Source organism: Trifolium pratense, linkage group LG7 (assembly GCF_020283565.1).
Source record: "Trifolium pratense cultivar HEN17-A07 linkage group LG7, ARS_RC_1.1, whole genome shotgun sequence".
Lineage (NCBI taxonomy): Eukaryota > Viridiplantae > Streptophyta > Magnoliopsida > Fabales > Fabaceae > Trifolium > Trifolium pratense.
The window spans coordinates 6,969,609-6,987,209 of record NC_060065.1 but is presented as its reverse complement, the minus strand read 5'-3'; the positions used below and the strand labels follow the sequence as shown (position 1 = coordinate 6,987,209).

Sequence of the window (17,601 nt, the reverse complement as noted above, 5' to 3'; positions counted from 1 at the left end):
GAACTGACGAACTCTATATTACTAAGTCTATTTTTATAGGAACTAGAGGGTTAAAAACCTAAAAATATACTCAAACAATACTTGCCTACGTACAAGTGTACTCTTCGGTTCTATATATAAGAAAAGTTTGACTTTTTAGGTTCATTGTAAAATATAGTCTAAATACATCCATTTTACGATGAACCTAAAAAGTAAAAATTTTCTTATATATAAGACCGGAGGGAGTATAGCACTAATAAACAATGTGACTAAACTATTTAATTTTTATTTTTTAATCATTCTTGCGTATGCGCCTAAATAAATTTTATTTGGGTTTGTGTTCATCTAAGAGTTAGAGTTACTCATTATATTATATATTTTTTTGTCAAGTAATATAGTAGCTAGAATTTCTCATTTATTTACATTAATAGATCAATTTTTAACAATTAAACAATTTTTTTTAAAAAAACTACAGTAATTATTAAATGTGTAACTCAAAGTAGATCACCTTGATTAAACACCCACATGTATAACCCCGTAGGTAGGTTTTATATTTATTTATGAAAACCCGTAGGTATCTTTTGAATCCAATGTGACTCATGATACTCCAATATTTTCCCAATATTTTTGTCTTCCCATGAATGCCATATTATTGATTTGATTAATTATACAATTATAATATTGATTTAATTATTATACAATTATAATAATCGGAATAAATTAAGGAAATGGATTGGATTGGGCATAAGGGTATCTAATTCCCACAAGTCATCATTCATATACCGACAAAATTAAAAAAGTCCATTTACCTCCAATTCCTCTATATAAACCTCAATCCTTGAAGCATAAGAAGTGAATTGAAACTCCACCCTCCATTTTTTTCTCTTGTGAATTTGGAATGGTATTCATGGATTTGGAATGGTTGTTTCCAATTCCAATTAATTTCTCTTTTGCTTCAACAATATTGTTTACACTATTGTCTTTGGTAGGAGGATGGTTGATTTATCTATATGGGCCGTATTGGAAGGTAAGGAAGGTTCCAGGCCCACCATCTCTACCGTTGGTAGGACACCTTCACTTGATGGCTAAACATGGCCCTGATGTTTTCTCAATCCTTGCCAAGCAATATGGCCCAATCTACAGGTTTGTTTACTTACATCTACATTTTTTGGATATGATTTGATTATGCTCGTTATAAATAGCTTGAGATAATCGAAATTATTTAGGGATCAACATATTTCAACAAATTCTCGTACGTCAATTGTATAGTAATACTGTAGGAGCGGTAGTAAGTGCGTGTTTAGCATAGTATGAGGGTTTGTTTATCGGCCACCGTGATTATGATACCATACATGCACTAAATAAGTTGTTTGTAGTGACTTATTATACATGTTACTATAGTCAATGGATGAGTTCAGCAGCGGACCTATTATACATGTTTGTAGTGACTTTATATGTAGGGTATTAATTTAAATGTATTATTAATGATTTTAAGTCACCCGGTATATATATGTACAAATATTAATATAAATATTAATTTAGAGTATATTAATGATGACTATAAGTAATTCGGTACACATATTAGTTCAAGTATTAGTGTAAATGTTAGTTCATAATTTTTTTTTTTTGAGCAACAAAAATTTATTAACAACCACTGCATAACATAAGGCATGTTATGAGGGCTAAAAGAGTACAAGAGATAAGCACAGAGGAAAGAAACCAAAAGCTAGAAATGTTAGTTCATAATTAATTGAATTTATAATAATAGATAAAATTAGTAGTTGAACTAGCGTATATAAATATGAAATGACATAAAAAATATGTTTAATTAATATTAAATTTTTAAAGTCCCATATTTTCACATTTGTTGCAATTTTAGTCCTATCTCAATATTTTTTTATTACTTTTTTGCTGTAAAATTAGCGAATTTTAATGAGAAAAAATTGTGAATTTTGGTCTCAAATTTGATATTTCATCTTTAGATTCAATGTTGGAGACAATAAATCACCTTTATAGCCAAAAATCACAATTTTTAGAGTAAAAATATAGTTTGTTGGTACCAAAATAGTAACATGTGAAAATAGAAGAGCAAAAAATTCAATTTAAAAATAGATTGACTATTTTTCGGCCCACCCACGATATTTTTTCTAATTCCGCCACTGGATGAGTTGATATACTTATTCTCCTTTTCTTCTCAACTTGATTAAGAAGTAAACAGCTTTTACTTTTGAAGTAAACAGCTTCCCAACTTGATTATGAATCCATGATGGTTGGCAAATTTTTGGCTTGTGATGGTTAGTTGAATCAGGGTGCAGCTTGGCGGGTCGCTGTCTCTATGCCCTGAAAATTGAAAAAAGTGATTATGCTATAATCCAATTGCCCATTTTTATTCTTGTTTTACAAACAAAAGTCATGCAAAGGCCCCTATAGTTAAAAAAGAAAATCATACAAGGGCCCAGATGAGCACCAGCTTCGTATACTTTCAGACTATTTTGAGTAAAAACAAAATACTTTATTGATATATGTCTATTCACCTATTGGTCAACGCGGGTTCGACTTATATAATACTAACTTTGTTTGGTTTTTTACTTTCGAGTAGTTTACTTGTTGGAAATTTCATTTTTAAGATGGATAAGTGAGATGATCGTAGTTCGAATCCCAACTCTCTACATATATAATTTAATGTCTCTGCCAACAGAGTTAAGGATATACCGTAGTATTTTGTCTTGACCATCTCATATTAATCAAGAAAAAATTTCCAATCGATAATATTAAAGGAGTCTACAATAGTACTACAATGTAACGAATTTATTTTTTGGATATATGAAAACTACTTCATAAAAAAAATGAAAAATACTAAAAAAAAATAAAAATGAAACTAGGTTTTTCTTATATAAAATAGGAAAGATCATCCGGTACTAAATTTCAAGGAGGATATGATATAGTGGTAAAAACATGTCTTAAATTTGAAAGTTTTTGGGTTCGAACTCCATTGACACCATGATACATAGTACTCTTTAAATTTTAAGACTTCCTGATATTGAATTATTAACGAGTTTCTTCGGGGCACTTTTAAGCATCGTAAATAGTACATTTGTGTTAAAAATTTATGAAAATGCGTGAAGTCAATATATTAAGAATTAAAATATTTCTCTTTTTAAATAAAAAATTACTTTAAATAGAATGCTTAAAAAGTGTTGACTCTGGAAAAAAAATAAGGGGGGAAAGACCACTCCTTTGCACTTCCTCACACCAAAAGACAAAATGGGGGCCCATGGAAAGAGCTAGCTAGGCCAGGATCCATGGATCATTACAATTCGGAATAATTAGTGTTTGTGATTATCATCTTATCATCATATGCTGCAAGTATTCATTTCTTTTAGCTGATGAATGATTATATCACTGAAAAATCACACTGAATAAAATTGATCATTATAATTATTGTTTCTAAATTACTAGTAGTAGTAATGAATGAATGCAACTAAAAAAGGTGGCTATAAGTTGTGGCAGAATCTGAGCTCATGATACCATAAAAAGCTTAACAATAATAGTATTAGTAATAATCAAAACCAAAAAGAGAGAGAGAGGAGAGTAAGTGAAATGAAATTAATTGTAAATAAAGCTTTTTCATTAGTACATTTGTTTTATCAATATACTACTCCTTTCATTCTTAATTATAAGAGAAGATTCACTTTTTAGATACATTAAAAATTTGATGTATTTAGTCCATTTAAAAGTAAATCTTTTCTTATAAGTAGGACAGGAGAGAGTAATATTTTATTGTATATATACATTGTATATACTGCTACATTTTTTACCAAAATATTTCTATGCTTGAAATTGTATGATTTTCACTATTTATGGTTATGAATAATGTTACTAATATTTATTAATGCAGATTTCATATGGGAAGACAGCCCCTAGTAATTATAGCAGATGCAGAACTGTGTAAAGAAGTTGGAATAAAAAAATTTAAAGACATTCCAAATAGAAGCACTCCCTCTCCCATTAAAGCTTCTCCACTTCACCAAAAAGGCCTCTTCTTCACCAGGTATATTTCAGGATCCGGATTTACTGCTGTGAATTGTTGATGCAGTTTCCCGCTGTAGTTAATCCTGACTATTGATTTGAGATCGGACGGTTTAGATTTAAATTATAGTTTTATAAAGCAAAACGATCTCAGCGGCCGATCAGAGATCAATTACAGCACCCTGCTGTAACCGCAAGAAATCTGATTCCGGACATTTCATATTCCATAATACTTTTTTCCATGTCATGTTACATAGTAAAATCTATACGCGCACATCGAAGAATTAGTCTCTATATTATGCGCGGACGATATTTTAGTTGACCAAGAAAATAAATTGTATGCACATAGATTGAAATGAAATTTCATATGCACATAGATTCTCTAAGTGGTCTAGCCACTAAGTTGAATATATGATATATCACTTTACTTTTAATAAGTGGCAAAAAACTCAAAAGTCAGAATCATATATGTCCTCTATAAGGTTACATTATTTGTCGGCATAAGTTCAAATTATTTACTTAACAGTTTCATGCCACTTTGATATGCAGGGATTCACAATGGTCTACCATGAGAAACACAATTTTGTCCTTATATCAACCATCACACCTATCAAGTTTAGTGCCAACAATGCAATCATATATAGAATCAGCCACTCAAAATCTTGACTCTCAAAAAGAAGACATTGTCTTTTCTAATTTATCGCTTAAACTCGCGACAGACGTGATTGGACAAGCAGCATTTGGTGTCAACTTTGGCCTATCTGAACCTCATTCCGTTCGCAATGAAATCGAGAGTGTTACTATTAATAAGGACGACGTAACGAGTGCAAGTGCTAGTAATGAAGTAACAGATTTCATCAACCAACATATATACTCTACAACTCAACTTAAGATGGATTTGTCCGGTTCATTCTCGATCATACTTGGTCTACTTGTTCCAATTCTTCAGGAACCATTTAGACAGATTTTGAAGCGTATACCGGGCACCATGGACTGGAAAATCGAGCGTACTAACAAAAACCTAGGTGGCCGTCTTGATGAGATTGTAGAGAAGAGAATGAACAATAAGACGCGTAGTTCAAAGGATTTCTTGTCACTTATACTAAATGCTAGAGAATCAAAAGCTGTTTCAGAAAAGGTTTTCACACCTGAATATATCAGTGCTGTTACCTATGAACACTTGCTTGCTGGATCAGCAACCACTTCCTTTACTTTGTCTTCTGTTGTCTATTTGGTAGCTGCACATCCAGAAGTTGAGAAAAAGTTGCTTGAAGAGATTGATGGGTTTGGTTCAATAGATCATATACCTACTTCTCAAGATCTTCATGACAAGTTCCCTTATCTTGATCAGGTTAGTTAAACATGAATGAACATCCTGAAAAATTCTCTCAAGTTTGAAATTGCAAAGGGCAAGCATAAAAATATATAATAGTTATACTTTGGATTTAATTTGTATTCACCATCAGTGTAAATATTTTTTATATTGTCAATCTATTGACTTTAAGCTAAGCATAACTACTTCTTAAGTCAGACATACGATTGATTGTTCTTTGATGACAGTTAAAAAGGTTAAAAGTTTGACAATGTATCAAAATTAAACTCTTATACTTTTTATGTTCCATTAAATTAATGCAGGTGATCAAAGAGGCGATGCGAATTTACATTGTATCACCATTAGTAGCAAGAGAAACATCAAATGAAGTAAAGATTGGAGGTTACCTTCTTCCAAAGGTAAGACATATGTTTCTCATTGCATGATCATCAATGCTTCTTCATTCACAAGTTATCATAATCATAAATGAGAAGTTTTGTATTTTAAATTGTCACTGAAGTAGTTTTGTACAAGCAGGGAACTTGGGTTTGGTTAGCTCTTGGCGTTCTAGCAAAAGACCCGCAAAACTTTCCAGAGCCAGAAAAGTTCAAACCAGAACGGTTTGATCCTAACTGTGAAGAAATGAAACGAAGACACCCTTATGCTTTCATACCATTTGGAATTGGTCCTCGGGCTTGCATTGGACAGAAATTTTCCATACAAGAAATCAAGCTTTCTCTCATCCATTTATACAGAAAATACTTGTTTCGGCATTCACCTAATATGGAAAACCCTTTGGAACTCGAATATGGCATAGTCCTCAACTTCAAGCATGGTGTCAAACTGAGAGCCATAAAAAGAACATAGAGGATTTGCTAAATAAACTGTTAAGATTGTACTTGTGAAATATAAACTAATATGAGAATTGAGAAATAAGTATGATGAGATACAATAATGAAGGATAATGTTATATAACAAATAATGAAAGAGATACTATTATGATTTTCTAGCTTTTAAATACTATCTATTAGTCACTCTTCCTACAAAACCATCAATGATTTAAGAATCACAAAATGAGATCAAAAATATTGTTAACAAAATGTGGTTTTCACATAAATTGACAATTCATCGAAGATAAACTCTCCAGGCTGAGTATTATCAATACTCACAAATTAACAATTATACAAATGGAGATCCCCGTTCACAACTAACATCAAGGACATAAACAACTTCTAGTTCTACTTCAAACTCGCTAACTAACTTGATTAAAATACACTGAACAACAAGACGTTGAACTTCTTGGAAAAACAAATAAATAAAGAGATGTTTTTGAGCATCCATGAAGCTGACTTCAATTTCCCTTTTTCACCGCGGCCTAACTGAGCTCTTGTCCGAGTAGGTAGGTAGGTGAAGTGGCCTAGAAAAGTTGAGTGAATGATCAGAAGCAGCTATGCTTTTAGAATCTGCATTTGAGAAAACTGCAGCCCTTTTCATAAATTGAAACTCATCCATTGATTGTTGCCTTTGAGCTCTGTTATACATTGGATTACCGGTTTTTAGCTTCGCCTTTGTTGACTGAGTCAGGTTCATGTAATTTGGCCTAGAACTGCTACTACTATCCTCGGTCCTTTCACAAGTGTTCCCTGACATTGGTGTTGCTGATGTACAAATAGAAGATGATGCAGAACTCTCGTCATACCGAAACTCAGAACTAGGACTTGATGACGAACGAGTAGCTTGTCCAATGTGGGGAGGAGGCTTAGCAGAAATCCTTGTTGTGACATTGTTCTTCTTGATTTTGACTGAGCATGGTTTCGAATTAGAGCTTACAATGGATTCCACAAACTTCTTTGGAGGTGGTGGTGGGGTTTTATTTAAGCTTTCGGCATGAGATTGTTCCATCAATCTAGTCTCCCAAGGCTTGGCTGCCATCCATCTTTCCAACCAACTCCACCCCCCGTTAGCTTTGTTCATTTCATGATTCTTGAGAGATGAAAATGAGGTATTTGTTCGTGAATTAGTGCTTGAGGCTGGCCTGCATTGCTATAAATCTCAAAAAGTTAAAGCATCTTATACTTGCAAACAGGAAAGAAAAAGGCGAAACAGTCTCTACTTAATACTTTGTTTGAATTGAAAGAATCAACAATTAAGTTCCTAAACTTGTAAGGCGGTGTTAACTTCATTTCTGAAAGGCTAACAAAATTTCAAATGATCCATGAATTTGGAAATTCTCAATCACATTAGTCTGTTATAGAAAATTTCAGAGACTAAATTGACGGGATCTAAAAGGACTAATATGATAAAAGAAATTCAATTACAAGGACTAATAGACAGCGCATTACACAGTACTAAAAAGTGATTCCAAACTTAATTTGTTACCTTCTGAGCAAGTGAATATGCAAGAGCCCTCTCTCTTTTGAAAGCTCCTTCTTGCCTCATTTGTATTTTTGATTTAACATCTTCCAATGTTCCTATACTATCACACCACCCTTCCTGCAGATTCAAAAAAGATATATTTCTTAACAGTTAGAGACACCCCACAGTTCACACCTAACTAAAACTTGAAAAGATTCCTACTGTCAACAAGTCAATTCAAGATACATACCTCGGCTTCCTTCAAAAGTTCAAGCTTGCTGCGTCGCTCATTGAGCATATTCTGCACGGCTTGTCCCTCCATGGACATCCTCACACGACGAGCTCTTACTCGAGCTTGAACTCGAACCAAGGCCTGCATGCACCTCAATGTCACTGCAGCTTGCTTCCTCACTTGTCTACCCCTGACAAGTGCTTGAATCCTCACCACTGCCTTCAAAGCCCGCAAAGCCCGTCTTGCCTGCACACACAACAATTCCATTAATTACAAACACAGTTCCTTCCAAGTTCCAACAAAGAGTTCAATACACACTAACATCACAGACATTTAATGTTTCAAGTTTCAACAATAACTCTTCATATTAGTTATGTTGTTGAATGTTAAATAGTAGTACTGTACTATTATTAACTACAAAGAACAACATTAATTATTAGAAAAACTTTCATGACAGTTTTTCTTTTCACATAAACCCTAAAATAGATCAAAGTCCCAAATTCCCAATCCAAACTAAAACAACATTAAATGGGTATGTTTATTTTGATAAAAAGTTTTGTTCTTTACCTTAACTTCGTCTAAAAACAGGAAAATAAAGAGTCATAATAGAAGAACAAGAACACAAATTTAAAAACAAAAACTTTGTGACAATGGTGTTTACCAAGAAGCCGCGAAAAGTAGTTTGGATTCTTATAGCAGCCCATTCTTGTCTAACAAGTCTAAAATCCTTAGGTTGAGCTCTCACAACGGTGGCTACTGCGGCGGTGAAAGCTTCTGCTGCAGTTGGTGATTCAGACCCTTCAGAAGCTGCTTTGTGGGGGTTAGTTTTGAAACCTTTCCATGAACTGTTATCACCTGATGAACTTCTCCATAATCTCCATTTCTTACTCTTCCCTCCTTCTTTCACCTTCAAACATAAACCAGAAAAAAAAGTCAACAACAATAAAAAAAAAAAAACAATCTTTTTTTGTGGGATGTATGCAAGTAACTTACATGTTCATCTTTGTCTGGTTTCTTGAATCCGATTAATGCTTTCATCCATTTTCCTGAAGCACCCATGTTGCTGCTGGTTTGAAACTGCAGAGAGAGAATGTTACTAACAAAGTGTCTTTGATTGTGTCTTGTCTTTGAACGAAGTGTAATAAAGTGACCAGAGAGAGAGAGAGAGAGAGAGGGGTTAGTGGGGTATAGTTATGTAGTGGGGGGGTGTAGTTACTAGTAGTAGTTTAGTGTTATGGAGATTTGAAATTCAAAAAAACGTGGAACGGACAAAGGAAGGGAAATGAAGTAACTGGTCCCGCAAGTTGTGTTGGATTGGATGATTCGTTTGTGTTGGAATTGGAACATTACTGCCACATCACGTTCGGCGGTTCAAATTTTGAGTTTGTGTTTTTGAACAAGTGGGGTCCATCAACTTTGGTGTTGAGTTGAGGAAAGAGAGTCAGAGGGAAATAAAAAAAAAAAGTGTATGAAAAGGCACGAAACGTTTTGGTTTTGGGGTGCAGTAGCTGGAAAAAGTGAGATAGGTACAACTGGGAAAAAAAGAGAGGGAAAGTTGTGCAAAAATATGAAAATGATGGTAGAATGGGACAATGAGATCTTTGATCAGTTGATGTTTGTTTCTCACAAAGTGAAGTTAAAATCTACCCCTCTCATACACTGACTGATGAGCATGCAAGCATTCCAGATTCCCCATACAATGCCCTTCAAAAGCTATACTATTTCTATTCTGTCGAGAAATCTATAGAGCGTGATCTTTCATCCCAACTGAATTTTTCCCATACACAAGAGATAAGGATTTAACGCCCTTGACGATTGATTAAAAGAATTAAGACTCTTATAATTTGGACCAATTCATTATTATTGAAAAGATTGTTTTTTATTCATTAGTGTTTGGCACTACATTGTAACAATTGATTTGTATATTTTGTCTTTCTTATTTGGTTTTGAGGAGCATTCCCGTGGATACTGCACGGAGCAGCAACAACTTCGACAAATAATGGTATCATAAGAAACAAAAAAAATGTTTTGAGAAGATTATTTTTTAGATTTTTAAAGCTTTAATTGCATAACTTACTCCGTATTTGAATTCTTAGCATTTTTCATAAAAATTTGGCTCCTACTACTTTTTGTCGTATAGTTTTGGATTCAATTCAAAATGAGGTGACCAGCCAGTAGTACTTATTTATTTGTATCTATCTATCCTGTGTTTTCGAGAATAGTGAAGCATTCATGTCCGCAAGTGCAAGGCTGTGCATGTTCTTAGGAATCCAATGACAATGCAACCAAACATAGGATAGGAGTATACTAGTAGCAATATACTCACATTATTATTAGGTACAGTAGTAAGTATTATTTTACTTTTATAAATTTAGCATTAGGATAATAGGATCATTATTTTACTTTAACGCCTGCTTAATTGGCTGCATGAAACTGAACTTAAAATTAAAATTCAGAAGGTGACAATAAATAAATGACCACATTAAAACAACAAGCTAACAAACAAAAGAGTGCTGGGTCAACAATACATTCCAAGAAATCAATAGTCAAACAAAAGTTAAAAGAAATTAGTGAGATGGAAAAGGAAAAAAGAAAAATAAAAGACAGATAGTCAATGACACAACGTGCAAGCAAGGAGACTCCTTTTATGTTTTCAGTTGTTTATGTATCCAAAACATAACAACTCAGCTGTGGTTTAACCAATCTGTCTTCTAGGCCACTTTATCAACCATAATATAGGAGTACTATACAATCTTAAAAATCTCAATAAAGTCTATGATTTTATCTAACCTTACACAAAGAACTGCAAAACTCGATGAAGTTTATGATTTTATCTAACCTTACACAAAAACCAGCAAAATTCACGTATTACTTTGTTGGAGTTAAAACTTGGTATGATGTTTTAAAATTCAAGTATTATGTTTTAAAACTCAATCGGGTCAACTTCATGTTTTTGACGTGCAGTGACACAATTCTGAATACAGAAACAAAGATGCTCAACTCAATGTGCAGTGAAAAAATTCTGAATGTGTTTGGTTTTGTTAACAATCAACAACTTAAATTTACCAAAAATGATTGATGAAGAGGGTATTGTGGCAATATTGGTTTCCAAACATGCAATATAACATGTGAGTGTAAACAATAACAAGTCCCTTTTATTCACCAAATAATTAAATTATGCGCTACTGCGATCTTTGTTAAAGTCATAGGCAAGCCATGCACATGTGAACATGTCCACATTCTTGGCAATGCAGGCTTGCAGTCATCTATTTGTGACCTCATGGAACTCTTGTAATTAACTAGAATGCAAAAATATAAGCATTGGCAAACCTGACACTGTAATCCTAGTGAAATAGTATTGCATTGGATCCACAATTTCTGACAAATCTACAATTAAACTAGAGTCACAGTTAGACGGTTCAAGAAGTAATGAAGTAGCAAAGTGAAGGAACTCTCTAGATGATATCATAATCAAACTAGAGTATTGATCAATATAATCACAAGGGTTCCTCTAAACAATAATTTGTACAAGTCAAATGAAGTGATACTCTCTATATGTCTATCCCTGTAATAATGAAGTCAAGTCATAGTAAATTCTTGCTATCAACAAGTGAGCACCGAAAATTATCCTGCTGAAACCGACCGAGACTTTTGTTGGGGTGGTACTCCAAGCCAAGCCTTCATCATGTCATATGTGGTGAAGCTAATTGCAGCTGACGGAACAATCTGGGAACATAACAAGGAATGTTATTAAGAATTGAACCACTTCAGAACCAAAATAAAGCACGGTTGTTTATATAGAAGTTTGGTGATTGATAATTTGATATATCCCAAAATTTAGCAAACAAGAGAATGGGACTAGCATCTTATCAACAAAACCTAGAAAGAGTACTTCCGGCATAATTTGATCTGCTTATGAAAGGTAAAACAAATAGCGAAACTTGAAAAAGTAATCTTCTAGACCACAGCTAACAGTAACATAAAGTTAGATATATGATAAGTTGAGCATTACCCTTATGTAGTTAATGCTCACGCCTGCAAACAACTGCTTCCACCCTTGATTTCGAACAATCTTCCTAAGTCCATCAAATGTATTCTTGTATCTGGCATCACCATTAGCTGCATCTTGCAGGTTCCCAACCTGCATTTGTCTCTTAACAACATCCAAAGGGTACGTTAAAGTCTGTCCGAACAATCCAGCTAGAGCTCCACAAGAAAGGCGCATCAAAATGGACTTCTGATGTTCTTCAGGAACATGCATCTTCAACTTCTCATACGTATAGAACTTTAAACCAGCATATGGAAGAATTCCAGTAAGGGTTGGACCTAAGGAAAGAGAAAGGTGATGTTTACAATAAATGTATTAAAAATAATCGCTACGCTAGTAAAATGCAAGAGATGATGGTTGAGACATGCTATAAGGAAACATATGTGCCACAAAAAAGAATTCCAACAAAGTTGTCCAACAAGAACCAGTTATGATTGCCATGCATAAAGATGGTATTGGTGGATTCTGGGACACACATACCTACACCTCTATAAAGTCCACGAACTCCAGCTTCCTTATAGGCGCTTGTAAGTACACCTTTAATCCCATTATGTACAGGACCTACGGGTGGAGAATGAACTCCTTTAATACCATCTTTGATACATCCTTTTGTGTCCACCACCTATAAAATTGTAAACGACAGAAACAAAAATTATAATGTGATTTAAAAATTGCATGCAATTCTTCCCTAAAAACAATCCCCCTCACCACCAAATGCATATTATATTAATGGAACATGGTACAGGTTCACCTCATACAATGGAAAGTTACCAATTTCTTACGGCCAACTAATAATGTTATGATAACAATTTGGTAAATGTTCCCAAGTTGCAATGAAAATAAGAAACAAAAGGGTCTATACTCTATACCAATAGAATATTGCAAATGAAAATAGTTCATCAGTTGAATCAATGTGGACCTAATTATTTGAAAAAATGACATAAATCCTCAAAGAGATTACAGATTAAACAGATCTAATAATGAATTCTTCTCATATTCTGTGCATGTATGAAGCGGGTCCTTTTAAGCTAATCTTGTCAGTTTTATTGACCTGGGTCATTGCGTTTAATCAATGTAGATTTGATTTCAATATAAATACATTGGTTTTCAATTTCTCGTATATGATTATTACATTGGCTTTCAAACTTTCATATAGCTCATGGACCATATGGTTTGAATCTCAATAATGTGTGTTTCATACTCTCTCTGGTTAAGGCATGCTGAAGCATTCAATGCCATTAACCTTTTTCAGTCCCTCTTCTAAAATTGGGAGACTTTAATACTATTTATAATCTAGCTCTTACTAATCCTGTTTGAATTAGTTGTACAATGTTCCTTTGAATTAATTGGAGGACTAAATTAAACCAAAAACAAAATAGTGGAAGGGAAAATAAGAGGTTCTCATCACTATATAAGATATAACTAGCACTCTCTTTTGAATACACCCTTCTGTGGGATGAAATTCAAATAAGTCTCACTATTTTGGAGTGGATCTCACTAAGGCTCTGTTTGGACAAACAACCTTTTATTTGCAGCTTATAGAAAAGATAAAACAAAGTCAAATTGTCTTTCCTATAAGCTATAAGTTGTTTTCATAAGCTATATCCTGGAGAGCTAAAAACAGCTTATGAAAGTCATAGAATTGTTTATGTCAGTAGATAAACTCAAATAAGTCAATTCAAACAGGCCCTAAATAGTGTGGATTCCAGATAAATTTGACGAGAATTGTGAATTTCACCCAATGTAAGAGAGTCTAATGGATAAAAAGTGTGCTGCTGCATACTAGTATTTCTCATATAAGATATGTGTATGCATTAAAGGTTCAAACTAGGGATGGCAATGGGCGCCCACGGGTGCGGGTTTGTGTGATACCAAACCCACACCCGAAATCAACACCCAAACCCAAAACCAAACCCAAATCTGTTCGGGTGGCAAAACCACACCCACGCCCACACCCATTGGGTTCGGGTTTTTTACACCCAAACCCAAACCCACAACACATTTTGTACTACTTTACAAATTTAAGCAAAAACAATGGAATTTAAACATATTGTCAATCACTTAGCAAAAACATAGGTTTAAAATTACAAGGGAATTTAAAATTACAAAATAGTCTTTCAAGAAATTAAATTACAACTAAACCAAAATTAAGTTCTTCCAACTTTCAAGCAAAATTCAAACACAATTTTGGTTTGTGGTTTGTGAAAAACCTAATTTTACTTTTACACTTATATATATGTGTGGGGGTATTTAGGTAATTTTAACATGTTTCGGGTGGGTGTATGGGTTTCGGGTGTGGGTTTGAGTGATACCAAACCCACACCCATATTTTCGGGTGTTACCCAAACCCAAACCCAAACCCAGTCAATTCGGGTTTCGCCCGTTGACTTGGGTTTGGGTTTTTTTGCCATCCCTAGTTCAAACAAGTCTATTTCAAAGGTTGAAATATGCTGAAAAGAAATCCTTACCTGATAAGCAAGTTTGGTACGGGCAAGATCTAAGGGGTATGTACATAAAACTGAAGTTCCCCCAGCTGCTGAGCCAGCTAAAAGATCGATAGAAGGACCCGTTCCTAACATGGGATAATTGTCCAGGATCCAACTTTTATACCGCTCGTATGTCATAAAATGCAAGGCTGCATATGGAACAATCCGGATAACACTGGCTCCATTTCCTCTGAAATGACCACATAAGCAAATGTTAACGACACATGCATAGTAAACCAAAAGGAAAAATCATATCATGCAATTTGAGTCTTACTTATATAATCCTAGAAAACCTTCATGCTTAAGCAACTTATTCATAGACTGGTACACTCCAAGATTATGGAATCCTCCGGTCCTTGTCTGTAAAAAGAGATAAAATGAAGGTAAAAGAGGAACATACATTAACAATGGTAACAGGCTAGCAGCAATCAAATCTTATTTGAGTTATCTCACTATTAAACGCCTTAAAGAGGAACATCTACCCATTTAAAAATAGTCTTGGTGCCAGTCAATTGCTTAAAATAGCAATTAGTTCAAAATTCCACTAAGCTCTAGCGCTACGACGAAGCTACAGCCACTACTTGACCACAATGCTCGGAGAAAATAAGGAACAACGAAAGAAACATCACCGTTGGTTATGGTTATGTATTACTTCTATGTATCATTGGAAATAGAGAACAATTAAAAATTAAAAGCCAGAGTTTTCAGCTTAATTATTTCTTTTGATAAAGGCTCCACTGGCAGGTTGAAACAGGACAGCAGGCAATACGCTCTGAAAGTCACTGGATGAGTGGAAAATTACAAGGATTGCAAAATCAAGAGCTTCAATAATCAAGCGAGAGACATAAAAACCATTGAACGAAGGAGTTGAAACTGAATACTATACTAAGATATAATTGAACCATAGCATCAGAACATATATCCTCTCTTTATAGAGGCCTAAATCCTCTCTCCCTAACCCTAAGTTCCTGGAAGATTCCATCTACCAAAAAACGAATTACATGATATTCTAGCACACTAAGTCCTGCAAATTTCCCATCAATATATAAAGGTAAAGATGTTCTTACTTTTTTTACAGAAAACTTATGATGTATGTTAATTAGTATGTTCTGAGGTAACAAAAGTTGATTTTGTATGATTGATTCTTACTAGTATATGTGAGTTGAATGTTTAGTGATTTATAATATATTTGGACACATTCATATAAAATTAGGTTAAGCAATAAATCCGAACCTAAAAATCAAAATTGTAGAGGCAAGCAAAAACTTCAAATTATAATCAATTCTAGTCGAGAGCATCGAAACATGTCAAAATCAATTCTACACATCTAACATCAATTTTACCTCCTAAAAAGCTAATTAAATCAAACATAAAATTAACACAAGCCTTAAATCATGTTAGCAAAAAAGTCAAAAAATGTACCTGCCAAAGTATCTTGACCCGTTCGAGAGGCGCAACGGAAGTTTTAGCAAGCGCACCAGCAGTGCCACCAGCAATTAGCTCCTTAACATAAACAGGAACACGATCGAGTCTAGATTCATCCCTCTTAATAGATGCATTATTCACCAAACCAGCCAACGTAGAACCTTGGGAAGAATCCATTATTATTATTTCAAAAAGTTTCACGAATTTGATTGAAATTTGAAACCTAATTTATCCACTCTGTAGCTGAGAAAACTCCTTATCCCATCTACTTCTGGAGAAAGAGATTGGAGTAGATTGTTGCAATGGCTTACGAACACGAAGATTCGAAGAATTGGCTATGTTTACAAGCCAATTCAATTCAGCAAAAATTTGATTCATCAACAAATCAACAAAACAAAAAAGCCTATTTATCTATTTCTATTTGAATCACAACAATAACCTGTTAATTACACCAAACGTCAAGGTTTTTTTCTCTGATCGGCGATTTGAATCGATTAATACGATGGATCGCGAAAAACCTAACGACGTTGAATGGAGGAGAACGGGTGTGAATGATGGAAGAGAAGAGATACCCGTTCTCCTTTGGTTTTTTAGGTATTGTTGTTATGATTTTGATTTGTTTTGTTACGTTACATTTTTGTATTTGTAGGTGTAAGATTCCGAATTTTTTTTTTTCTTTCTTTGCAATTATGGCGCATCTTTAGTAACGATGGGCCTGTTTATTCGCTTTCGGCGTCTACATCACATGATTCCTGATTTGTCCACGTTAATTCAACCGGAAATTTTAAATATGGAAAATGTTTCTTTCACAATTGGGTCGGGAAAATCGGGTCAACTCAAAAATAATATAATAATGCAATAAGTTATTTTATCAAAAACCAGCGATTTATGTTATAGATTGAATATATTAATTATTTAATAAATTTAAAAATGAATTGTTTCTTATAAAAATGATCGGAAGAAGTAATTGATTTGATAATTAATTTGTTTTTAGTACTATTTTTGATCCATAATATAAGAAAAAAAATTATATTTTAGATACATTGAATAATTAATATATCTATTTTATATTATATGTAAAAAAAATTAGTTACTCAAACTTGATCGAATTTGTGTTTGTTTTCACAGTAAAAACTCTCTTCACGTGTGTTTTTTACTCATTGTTCAAATTTGTAGCTTCAAATTTTTAGGTTTAATTTTGCACCGGAACATGATATAGTATGCTATACCACAAAATCAAACAAAACATAAGTGGGATGGATTTAACGTAGTTATTGCATTAATGCATTAACTGCCGAAGATAGTTCAATCAAAATTGAATGGTTGAGATTAAAACTGTAAAAAAGTAGTTAAATAAAATCAGATTAATCAGAACCATTTGATTACATTTAGACTATTGATGTCGGATGATTATTAAAATCAAGGATCGGAGAGCATGTTGGGCACACATGATATGTTCTTCCTTTCCAACTGAATTTATTCCATACACGAAAATCAAGGATCGAATCACTAATCACTTGCTTAAAAGTCTAAATTCATGCACTCGGTCAATTCATTGTTTGTTAAAAAATTAATATCTCTATGATATAAATTTTTAGAGACTCGCATCTACTTGTATGGAACCGTTCATAATCGATTTTTCACGATTGTTGACCCAAGACCCAACCCAACCGACTACTTCTATATATTGGCAATTATGCCAGTTTTAAAGTCGGATGGCAGGTTGGTGCTCAAC

General features: G+C 33.8%; 3 protein-coding genes across 3 annotated transcripts; 1 reads left to right on the top strand and 2 right to left on the bottom strand.

Moving 5' to 3' along the window:
* The first annotated feature begins 717 nt into the window (after positions 1–717).
* On the top strand, positions 718–6,338 carry LOC123894231 (cytochrome P450 711A1-like). Its single transcript, XM_045944171.1, has 5 exons — positions 718–1,122; positions 3,878–4,030; positions 4,558–5,359; positions 5,644–5,739; positions 5,858–6,338. Exons 1-5 carry the CDS (start codon positions 878–880, stop codon positions 6,185–6,187), a joined length of 1,626 nt encoding a protein of 541 aa, XP_045800127.1. The 5' UTR covers positions 718–877; the 3' UTR covers positions 6,188–6,338.
* A 70-nt stretch (positions 6,339–6,408) lies between these two features.
* Positions 6,409–10,269, bottom strand: LOC123894232 (protein IQ-DOMAIN 6). The gene is made up of 5 exons (XM_045944172.1): positions 8,901–10,269; positions 8,569–8,814; positions 7,926–8,153; positions 7,700–7,813; positions 6,409–7,363 (listed from the first exon to the last, which is right to left on the bottom strand). The coding sequence occupies exons 1-5, from the start codon at positions 8,964–8,966 to the stop codon at positions 6,686–6,688; spliced, it is 1,332 nt and encodes a 443-aa protein (XP_045800128.1). The 5' UTR covers positions 8,967–10,269; the 3' UTR covers positions 6,409–6,685.
* Positions 10,270–11,252: 983 nt separating this feature from the next.
* Positions 11,253–16,629, bottom strand: LOC123894230 (mitochondrial carrier protein CoAc1). The gene is made up of 6 exons (XM_045944170.1): positions 15,864–16,629; positions 14,716–14,801; positions 14,424–14,631; positions 12,436–12,577; positions 11,920–12,233; positions 11,253–11,633 (listed from the first exon to the last, which is right to left on the bottom strand). The coding sequence occupies exons 1-6, from the start codon at positions 16,041–16,043 to the stop codon at positions 11,532–11,534; spliced, it is 1,032 nt and encodes a 343-aa protein (XP_045800126.1). The 5' UTR covers positions 16,044–16,629; the 3' UTR covers positions 11,253–11,531.
* Positions 16,630–17,601: the final 972 nt, after the last annotated feature.

Excerpts from the sequence above, each read along its gene's own strand:
- LOC123894231 (XM_045944171.1), top strand. The coding sequence starts at position 878 with ATGGTATTCATGGATTTGGAATGGTTGTTTCCAATTCCAATTAATTTC. Across the intron at positions 1,123-3,877 it reads CAATATGGCCCAATCTACAG|ATTTCATATGGGAAGACAGC; the intron begins GTTTGTTTACTT and ends TTATTAATGCAG. Across the intron at positions 5,360-5,643 it reads AGTTCCCTTATCTTGATCAG|GTGATCAAAGAGGCGATGCG; the intron begins GTTAGTTAAACA and ends AAATTAATGCAG.
- LOC123894232 (XM_045944172.1), bottom strand. The coding sequence starts at position 8,966 with ATGGGTGCTTCAGGAAAATGGATGAAAGCATTAATCGGATTCAAGAAA. Across the intron at positions 8,815-8,900 it reads AACCAGACAAAGATGAACAT|GTGAAAGAAGGAGGGAAGAG; the intron begins GTAAGTTACTTG and ends TTATGTTTGAAG. Across the intron at positions 8,154-8,568 it reads CTACTTTTCGCGGCTTCTTG|GCAAGACGGGCTTTGCGGGC; the intron begins GTAAACACCATT and ends TTGTGTGTGCAG.
- LOC123894230 (XM_045944170.1), bottom strand. The coding sequence starts at position 16,043 with ATGGATTCTTCCCAAGGTTCTACGTTGGCTGGTTTGGTGAATAATGCA. Across the intron at positions 14,632-14,715 it reads GGTTTTCTAGGATTATATAA|AGGAAATGGAGCCAGTGTTA; the intron begins GTAAGACTCAAA and ends TGGTCATTTCAG. Across the intron at positions 11,634-11,919 it reads TGAGCATTAACTACATAAGG|ATTGTTCCGTCAGCTGCAAT; the intron begins GTAATGCTCAAC and ends TTATGTTCCCAG.